This window comes from Miscanthus floridulus, chromosome 1, assembly GCF_019320115.1.
Source record: "Miscanthus floridulus cultivar M001 chromosome 1, ASM1932011v1, whole genome shotgun sequence".
NCBI lineage: Eukaryota > Viridiplantae > Streptophyta > Magnoliopsida > Poales > Poaceae > Miscanthus > Miscanthus floridulus.
The window spans coordinates 33,046,094-33,056,653 of NC_089580.1; the positions used below are offsets into that span (position 1 = coordinate 33,046,094).

Sequence of the window (10,560 nt, forward strand, 5' to 3'; positions counted from 1 at the left end):
TGCTACACGTAACCGGCCTTCATGAGTAGTTTCTATGTAGGAGGCAAAGGAAACCACACTCTAGACAGCTAGCTCCATTCATCAAATCAGAGAATACACAAATTTCTCGTTACAACTAAACAGACATATGTGACCCATGTTTAGTTTGATATTTTTTTAGCATGGTGGAATTGGATTAAATACGAAGGATGATTCAGATACCATCAATTTTCACATTTTAATTATAATGTACAAATCCAAATATTTTCATATTGCGAATGCAAAATAAATTGTAGGCCATGGCCTCTCCTTGCTCATTGAAACTCCCTTAAATAGCTACTATTAAAACTGTTGATTAAAATCAATAAATATGCATATTAAGTAAGAAATTAGTGTTGATGGCCTACTCTTGTTTTCCCATCAAGCTTCGCCACTGTTAGTAATAGTAAGATAAGATGGAACCAACTACACTTACACATGTAAAACCTACCCTAGCTCCCTACAACTCAAGCTTGAACGACATAAATAGTTGCATCAACTTAAAATACAACCTTTCATAGTATCTATATCTAGACCAAAAAACGAAGAAATGGCCAAGCTCGCCATCTTCTCACGGCTGTGCTTCTCACTGCGGTGGCATGGTGTCCACGTACGTCTCGTCCTCTCACATGGCGCTCGCACCAGGGAGGCGGTGGAGCACGAGAACGCACCCTATTCAGAGAGGAGCGTGTGGATGACGCTACCACTCTCAGGCTCGATAGGTGGACCATGACGACAGAACACCGAGGTGTCGGGATTGTGGATGACTAGTTTCCACGAACATCCAACAAACATAAGAACGCATCGCGTGCAACTGTTTTTAGGTTGTGTCTATACCATGTAGACACATGTACGTACCACCCTTAAACAATGTCAAGCATATGTGATCGTTTCCTACACATGTAGTTTAACCGTGCCAAGCTACTTGTGTCAAAATTGTAAGCATCCACCAAGGCAGGCACTTAAACGGAACCTGGGCGAATCTTAAGGTGCTGATCAGGTTGCGTATTTTGGAGTGGGCTATCATGGAAATATACAAGTGTTCACCAGCACCGGAGCCTTGGCAGGCGCCGGCCCTAGGTTCGCCACTTGGTTCATGCATGCCAAGGTATCAAGAATCCAAGGTCTATGCTTTAAGAATGGAAGCAAGAACAAAGAGAAGAGATGGGATGAGGTCGGATATTTTGATTTTGTGGTGATTTCCATTTTTTTTGTACACGTGGTCAATCTAGACCATTGATTTAAAATAGTAGAGTGTTTCTTCAACCTTCGATCTGATGAGGAACCACTCCCTTGCATTGTCTCGTCTGTTGCCACCTCCTTCGTGCCAACCACCAGACCAATTCTGACGACCCGTGACGGGCTTGGCACTTTCCTCCACTAGTCTTCTAGCTGTCTCCAATGCAATGGCGTGTAGCTTCTAGCTATGTCAGAGTACCACCCTTGCTCTGCATTATGTACCAACACCGGAGTGATTGGGGCGTTAATGGAAGGTCATAGCCACCAACATGCTCCACATTATGTCCCTACCCTTGAGCAACTAAGGTCTTGATGGAATGTAGGCACCAGCAAGACCTTTAGCATCTAATATCCTCTCTCCTGATGCCCCACTTCCCTAGATGGATTACTGTAGATACACATGTCACATTCATACAAAAACACGGCAAAAGTGCTTTTGTTAGTTTTTTTTCGCGACCGGGACTTCACCCGTTTTTCATTAAGAGGGATAAAAGTTTAAAACGGTACAAACCAGTAGCTGATGGCGGCGAGTCACCAACATCAGACAATCAGCACAACACAGACCTAACTACTGGAACTCAGACATAGGCATTACATATTCGCAGAATCTTGCGACCAGACTTGAGCAATTTCTCCAACAGGAGCGAAGCCACCAAGGACCCAATCCTGTCCTTCCCTGATTACTGCTTGCACAACTGAATGAATTGACGACGTCGGTCGCCCAAAAGTTCTGTTGTTCCTTTCCTTCCATAGTGACCAAGCGATCAGAAGCAACAGAGAGTCAAACAATGTCCTGGATGCACCGTCCAGCCTACGTCGTTGGTGCAGCCACCATTCAGCAATGTCGGCCTCGGAGTCTGGTGCTAGAACCAACAGATGTATAGGATGAAGCAAAGCGACCCATACTGCTCTGGAGAAGACACATCCGAGGATGAGATGCCTACATGTCTCAGGCGCCTGATCACACAGAGCGCACACATCGCTGTTCGGCAAGCCGTGCCTGGCTCGTCGTTCAGAGGTCCAGAGACGGCGATGCAGCACATACCAGAAGAAGAGTTTAACCCTGGGAGGCGCCCTGACCGCCCAAAGTTCCTTGGCGCCTGCTAATTGAGATGCTCCATTGAAGAAGGCCTTGTACGTAGCAGATGCCGAGTAGCTCCCGTTGGACGACCATTTCCAGACGAAGTGATCAGGCTGCGATGGTTGAAGTACGACCGAGCGGAGTAGCAGCCAGAGACGCAGATAGTCACGTAGAACCTGTGCCGTAGTTGCCCCATTGATATCACGGGCCCAGCGGTGACCCTGAATTGCATCACATAGTAGGTGTTTTCTTCCTGCTCTGGATGTCGCCTTGTAAAGAGCCGGTGCAAAGAGGTTTAGAGGGCAACTGACGCCCAGTTGTCAGTCCAAAAAATCGTGCTGCTGCCATTTCCAATTTGAACTGAGATGCTTGCCCTACTCATAGCTTCAATTACCCTCTCCTTCCTTGCCGGCAGCCTTGCCCAGCAACTGTGCTGATCAACCCGTGATAGCCATTCCCAGCGAAGCCTGAGTGCATAGCCAAAAAACCTGAGGTCCAGAACGCCCAGGCCTCCAAGTTCTTTAGGCCGGCACACAACCGGCCAAGCGACCTTGCACTTCCCACCTGAACAAGTCTCAGCACCTGCCCAGAGGAAGGCTCTACGCCTCTTGTCGATTTGCTTGGTAGCCCACTCAGAGAGGCAACAGGCAATGCTAAGGTGTACTGGAATTGCTGACAAAGTAACCTTAGTGAGAAGAAGGCGGCCCGCGTTTGTCAAGAGCCCAGACTTCCAGGTCGGTATTCTGCCCACGACTGCGTCGACAATCGGCTGTTCTTCCGCGTGCTTGAGCCTCCCCAGCGAGAGCGGGATTCCCAGATATTTGCATGGGAACGGAGAGATGACACACGGGAACGCATCCTGGACAGCTGCTACCATGTCGTCAGTACAACGGATGGGTGTCGCCACACACTTATCCACATTGGTGATTAGCCCCGAAGCACCAGCAAACAAGTCTAGAATCTGGGCAATGCAATTGAAGTCCTGTGGCTTGGGTGACAGTAGAACAACCAGGTCATCTGCATACAAGGAGGCACGGTGCAAAATGGTGTTTCCCGGCAGGGGCGACAAGGCAGATCGACGATCAGCCTCCTGTAATAGAGAATTGAGAACTTCCATCACAATAACAAAGAGCATCGGTGATATAGGATCACCCTGCCGTAGCCCACGGGCATGCGCGATCCGGCGACCCGGTCGACCATTGACTAGTACCCTTGTGCTTGCTGTTGAAAGCAGGATTGAGATCCAGTTTGTCCAGCGCCTAGAGAAACCGATATGCTGTAGAATTTCCAGAAGGAACGGCCAAGCGACAGAATCAAATGCCTTGGCTATGTCTACCTTTAGGAGAACCGATGGGAATTTTTTTGAATGCAACCAACGGCATGTAAGCTGTACCGCCCTAAAGTTATCGTGTATGACTCTGCCCTTAATGAATGCGCTCTGGTTGTTTGCGACAATTTGTTTCAGTTTTGGTGCAAGCCTTCTAGCCAAGCATTTGGCAAACAGTTTGCTGAAGCTGTGCATGAGAGAGATTGGACGGAAATCCTTGAGGCAATTTGGCGCCTGATTCTTCCTGAGCAAAACCATTAACGCATCATTGAGCAGGTGGAAACTCCTGGAATCCAAAGACCATAATGCGTTGAAAGCATTAACGACATCAGCCTTAATAATGGGCCAGGCGACTCTGTAGAATAGCCCTGTGAACCCATCAGGTCCCGGGGCGCGGTCAGGCGGGAGCTCCCTGATCGTTTCCCAGATCTCCTGCTCAGTGAAGCATACATCAATGCTGTTGAGTTCAAGCCTTGGCAGTAGGTTTGTCAGGTTTATAGAGTGCGCCCGCTGAAACGGTTTCCCAAGAATTTCATTGTAATAGTCATAGATGAGCTCGGATTTTGCTTCATTTTCTGAAAACCAGCTACCATTGTGCATGATTGACGGTATTTGATTCTTCCTGTTCCTGTGACAAGCCTGCAGGTGGAAGAACTTCGTATTGGCATCACCTTCTTCAAGGAATCTGACTCTCGAACGTTGACGGGCAATAGTTCTTGACAGGGATGCCAAGCCTAGAGTGTGCTGCTTCATCAGCCGGCGAAGAGCAATCTCGACGTCATTCAGTTCCCTGTAGTCCTGAGCCGCATCTAGCTGAGCCACAATCTCTCTTGCCATGAACAACTGAGCCCTCACGCTGCCTATATTCTGCATGCTCCAGCTTTTCAGGTCCCTTGCCAGCTTGCGTAGCTTGAAGTCGAGCACTCTACACGCATCAGCCCCTGGTACCTGACAATCCCAAGATTGCTTGACAGCATCTTCGAACCCATTCAGGCGTACCCAGAACGCTTCAAAGCGAAACCGCGGCTTAGCCCAAGACTCAGTGCATAACTGTAGTAAGAGAGGTGCATGATCTAAGCAGTCCGATGACAAACATCGCAGATGGTGACGAGGGAAGGCTTCGACCTAGTCCACAGAAGCAAACACGCGGTCAATTCTCTCCAGAGTTGGTCTCCTCCTTTCACTGCTCCAGGTGTACAATCTTCCATGGAGGAAGAGCTCCTCAAGTCGGCAGTCATCAATGAGGCGACGGAAGCGACGCATGGAACGAAAGTCAAGGCGATCGTTATTCTTATCGGCTGCTTGATAAATTTGGTTGAAGTCCCCGCATATAATGAGCGGGCCAGTCGCTGCAGCACAACATGTTCTGAGCTCGTCAAGGAATGCCGGCTTGAGTTCGTCCAGTACCGGACCATAGACGACGGACAACGACCACGAAAGCGACTACGAAGAAGTAGCCGCTAATTGTAAAGACACAGAAAAAGAACGACATGCATGATTGGTCGCAGCCCAATCCGATCGACGCCAAGCCACAATGATGCCCCCAGAGGCGCTTACCGAAGGCAAGCACACATACTCAAACACAGTTCCCATTAAATCATTAGCCCAAGGAAGGGGTAGTACTTCAATTTTTGTTTCGACAAGGCACAGCGCGGAGACGCGTTCCTGCAGCAGGAATTCGCGAACGACAGCTCTACGCGCGCGCGTGTTTAACCCACGCACATTCCAGATTAGGATGTTTTCCGACATTAAGAACACATGTAGCGACTGAAAGCAATAGAGTTCAGACAGCGGTCGCAGGCCGGAGCACCTGCTGCCTTCTTCCTGGGAAGAGTACCTGCATCACTTCTCCAGCCTCTCCCGTGAGAGCCACCTGGAACGCCGCCTCATGGAGCTCATCGAACGATGCCTCGTCCGGCCGCTCGGTGTCTACCTCGTAGCCCAGCTTCTTCATGAGCACCTTCCGTGCCTGCGCGTCGGGCTTGTTCTCCCTGTTCCTGCTATTCGCCGCCAGTCGTGCGCTCCGCCTGGGAACCCAGAACAGATCTTCGTCCCTGCATGCTTCCTTGGTGACGCGCAGCTGTGGGGTGTTTAGCAACGACTGTTCGAGCGGCTTCTTGAAGGAGGCGATGAAGTCGTCCACCGACACCTGCGTCGCGTGAGGCTCCGCCGTGGCCACACGATCAAGGATCCCGTCAACGTCTATCGCGTGGACGGGGGAAGTGGCAGCCGGGGCCGTAGCGATGTCGACAGGCAATGGGCGTGCTGGCGAAGATGGGCCTGTGTCTGGGCCAGACGAGTATAAGTCTATCTCCATAAAGGAGCTTGAAGTGCTTTTGGTAGTTAGAAATAGAGAACTGAGGTGGCGACTAACGAAGGAGCACACAAGCCAACAAGAGATGGTGTGGAGAACTGAGGTGGCGACTAACGAAGGAGCACACAAGCCCCACTTGTCATGGAATGGTGAAGGCTAGAAGTAGCTAATTTTATATAGCCCCTATTGTCAAAGTGAACCTGAGTACACGACATAATAAATTAGCTGAACTATCTAGTAGGATAGAGGCTACAACTAGAAATGTATAGTTTCATATTTTAATTCAAACGTGAATACGAATCCGAATATTTTCATATGCGAAAGCGAAGTAGATAGTTTAACGCTAAAGGGAGGAAGCGGGCGTCCAGGCAGCCGGCCGCACCATTGGTGGACCGTGCGACGCCGGCCCAAGACCCCCGCTCCTCCATTTCTAAATAAAAAAAATCAGCTCGTCCACGTACTTGTTCCTACCCACTCGCCTGCCGCCTCCAGCGCTCGGCCGCTGGCTAAGCCAGGCGCGGTGTGCGACCGCCTCGAGGTGCAGCGCTTGGGAGCCGACGCTCTGAGGCCACTCCGGCACGCCGCCGCCGCCATCCCCTGCGGCACCTCCATTCCCCCACCGCGCCAAGCCCGTCCTCCGTCGCGCCCAGGGTGCTCTAGCCCAGGCCGTAGAGCAGGTGCTCGCCCATGGGTGCTCACGCACCTCGTGCAGGTGCTCACCCAGGCCGCTGAGTAGGTCCTCGCCCAAAGGCGCACCGGCGAGCTCCATGCGCCGCGGCGACGAGCTCTATGATTCGTCCAAGCAGCAAGGTGACATTGCGCGCTGGAAATGCATGTTGGAAAGGTATGTTTCAAGTGTTTCATGTGCATGTTGCAAAAGTAGATCGAAGTGTTGCATATATTGCAATGGTTATACATGTATGTTGCAAGCTTTTGTTCCCAATGTTTCAGTTGTTTTTTCCAAACTATGTTGCAAGTGTATTTATCTGAATGTTGCACGTGTTTCATACATATGTTGCATGTGTTTTATCTGAATATTGCACGTGTTTCAGACGTATAAGTGTTTTAACTGTTTTCGAACGTATGTTGCAAATGGTTTATTTGGATGTTTCAAAAGTAGATTGGACGTTGCATCTCCCTCCTCGCCTTCTGCTGCCTCGCCTCGGTGTCTCCTCCTCTTCTCGATGCTGGTGATGTTCGGGCGACGTGGGCCTACGTGAGGACGGACGGCGTGGGTGGGGCGAGTCGTTCGAGTGGTGCAGAATCCGAGAGGGTGGGGCGTGCGGAACGGAGCAGGCGCGGGGCGTGGGGAGCAGTGTCTGGACGCAGGCTTCGCACCGGACGTCCGGGCGCTAGGTGTTCTAATAGTTTAAATTCTAATTTGCATTAGGATATTTACTCGGTTCAACCCACACAAATAAAATTTTACTACCATTGTCCTCTGTCGTCCCTACTCACTTAGTATGGAATTCATTTCTTCACCCACTGCTCGCCTATCCCTTGTTCCTTGGTGACATCTTGCCATCTAGACCTTTAAATAATCCAGAGACTCCCTTCTTACTCCTACAAACAACGTACGTATAGGTAGATTTCACAGCATCAACTACTCTACATGCTAATCCGGTAATCCAAAAAAACAGTTCGCAAAGGAAATAAAGATGAACAACTTTGAGAGTGGAAGGCAGCAGGAGGGTACGCAAGGAAGGGTGACTTGTTTCATTCACTCCGTGGATGTGCTAACCTTGTTGATAGTTCGTATCGTGGACGCGGGAAACTACAATTACTTCGGATTCCACACTAGTGCCAGGACCGAAGCTTGTTGCTGAGTGGATGCAATTGCGATCGTCAGTGATCCTTGAATCTGATAGTGGCATAGCGCTATGGTGATATCGTCTCAACTAATAACGACTCAAGAGAGGACAAGCCCTGAAACATTACATCTTATACAAAGTTCGAGCGAGCCTGCACTTCTTTACTTCTAGAAGTAAAGTTCAGAAGATTCGAAGAGAGTGCGGTGTCGTAACTCATGAGTTAGCCCAATAGCAAAACGAACAACGCACTGAGCTATATGGCGAGATAATGCTCGTTCTGTAGGTGAGCTCATTGCAACTAAGTGCCCTGCAGCGCAGCAGTGTGCTAGCTCCTCAGTCCTCACTAGTCCTTTCTCCATCACAAACGCTAGTCTTTCTCTAAAGGTATGTGTTAGTCTTACTCAAAGAAAGCAACCTTTTCGTTTGAGCTCTACTCCTACCTTTGTGGAATTGTGGAATTGGGAATTGGGACTGGGCATGTTTGCTTGTGCCCCGCTCCGCCCCCCTGCCGGTGGCCGCCCCGGCCACGACAGCCCCTCGCCGCTGCTGGTGATCTCTCTGCTTCCGGTGCCCGCTAAAGCCCGTCGGCCCCTCTCCGACGTCGACGTTCTGTTCTTGGCTTTTCGCTGCTGCTAAGGGGAGGCCTTGGACATCTCCCAAAAATTGCTTTACTAAGGGAGAGATTTTGGTCTCAAATCATTTGGTGGAGAGGTTGTAGATGGTAAGAAAATGATATTCCATATTTTTTTAAGTTTTAATGGTTGGTTAGTGAGTAATTAGAGTTTTGCTTTTCTCTCCCTTCTATGATGCTTGAGCTACTTATGAAGTAAATTAGACCCAAGTTTTGAATGTACTAGGATAAATTAGGTAGAGGAACAAGATTATACCCTTATTTGATCTATGTTTCTTGATTTTAGTGAACAATTAGTTAGTTTTATGGATGTTTTATATGCATATAGATCTAGATCTAGATCTAGGGTTTGGTTTTTTTATTAATTTTATTTTTGTAAATTTATGTTTGATGAAATTGGACTATGGTTTGCATGAAAGATATTGGATAAAATATTAATTATTGCTAATTATTGTCTTTGAAATTGTTTATTGTAATCAACAAATATGTATTTTAATTATTTATGGATAAATATGCCATTAATTAATTTTCCTCTACTATGGTATGTTTGTATGCTTCATATAATTATATTTGATTTATATTCATATATATCTGAAGTATATACAATTATTCTCAAGTAATTATTAATTTGATTTATTTTTATATATATCTGAATAAGTAGTTCTTTAATATTTTTTTTGTTGTTATAAAAGATGGAGTACATGAACTCTTTGATGTATGGTTCGTTAAGGTTCAAGACAGATTTCTGTGAAGAGGTGGATAAATTTATTGAAGCCACAGATAAGTATGCAACGACGTTAACAGAGAATAAGGATACAATTATTTGTCCCTGTAAAGATTGCAAAGGATAGTAAATATGTGAACCAAAACAGCGACAAGTGACATCTTAGAAACCTTAAAACATCAATGGGTACACGTACTATACCCACGCAAAGGATAGTAAATATGTAAACTAAAACAGCGGCATTCGAATAGAAGCTCTCGATGGAGTGCGGCGAAAGATTCAATACTTTAGCATCATTGAAGAGATATGGGAACTTGACTATGGAAGGGATATAACGATGGCCCTGCTTCGATGCCACTGGATCAAACAACACCAACTAGACGAGATCGGATTGAGAGTCCTAGACCTTGAGAATCTAGGCTACCAAGATGATCCTTGGGTGCTCGTTTCACGTGTTGCACAAGTTTTCTATATGCCTGACCCACAAAATAACCTCTCCCCGAAGAAGAAGACAAAGCATGTGGTTGCCTCCGGGAAACAGCATATTATCGGAGTTGATAGCGTGGACGATGTTGAAGCTTACAATAATTACAATGAGATGCCACTATTTACACTTTTCTAAGAAGATCAATGTTGTGGAAAAGAACCTGCCCAAAAACATATTGCCATGGAAACGAAAAGGTGTCAAGGAAAAAATCGTTATAGCGGGCTTGCTAGTTGTTGAACGTGGAGTGTTTGTGTAAGTGTGTGTGTTTTGTAAGACTTCATTTATGCATGTGTGTGAGACTATATATTTATGTATGTGTGTGAGACTACCCTTTGCAACATCTAAATGAACCTATTGCAACATCTACTCTTACTACTAAAACAACTGTAACACGCAGACACTTGAAACAGGCACTTATTACTACTGCAACATGTTCGGACTACTATTGAAATACTTAAAATAAAGCACTTAATACTTTATGAAATTAAAAAAATGACCAAAATAAAAGTTAGAGATCTTGACGAGTTATACAACTTTTATATTTATCACCTTTACAGCTGAAATCATTTAGTGGAAGAAAATCAGATTTGAAGTTGTCATTTTCTTAAATTTAAAATTTAAATTATCCAAAATTAGTGACAAAGATAGATGACCAGACTAAAATGATAGATCATGATTTTAGAAAATTTTAGAGAAAAAACCATCACATTTGGAGTCAGTATGAGGGAGAAAAACTAGTTACAAGTTTTAGCCACAGATTAAAAAGAGAAATCATACTTGTTCATCATTGATCATCATAAACAGTTGTGATTTTTCTTTTTAATCTCTGGGTAAAATTTATAACTAGTCTTTCTCCCTCGTACTAACTCCAAATGTGATGATTTTTTCCCTAAAATTTTCTAAAATCATGCCCTATCAAGTTACTGTG

At 46.5% G+C, this 10,560-nt stretch overlaps 1 protein-coding gene across 1 annotated transcript; it reads right to left on the reverse strand.

Moving 5' to 3' along the window:
- Positions 1–2,633: 2,633 nt before the first annotated feature.
- On the reverse strand, positions 2,634–6,591 carry LOC136454250 (uncharacterized). Its single transcript, XM_066454739.1, has 4 exons — positions 6,441–6,591; positions 5,503–5,945; positions 3,921–4,715; positions 2,634–3,428 (listed from the first exon to the last, which is right to left on the reverse strand). The coding sequence occupies exons 1-4, from the start codon at positions 6,589–6,591 to the stop codon at positions 2,634–2,636; spliced, it is 2,184 nt and encodes a 727-aa protein (XP_066310836.1).
- Between the last annotated feature and the right edge of the window lie 3,969 nt (positions 6,592–10,560).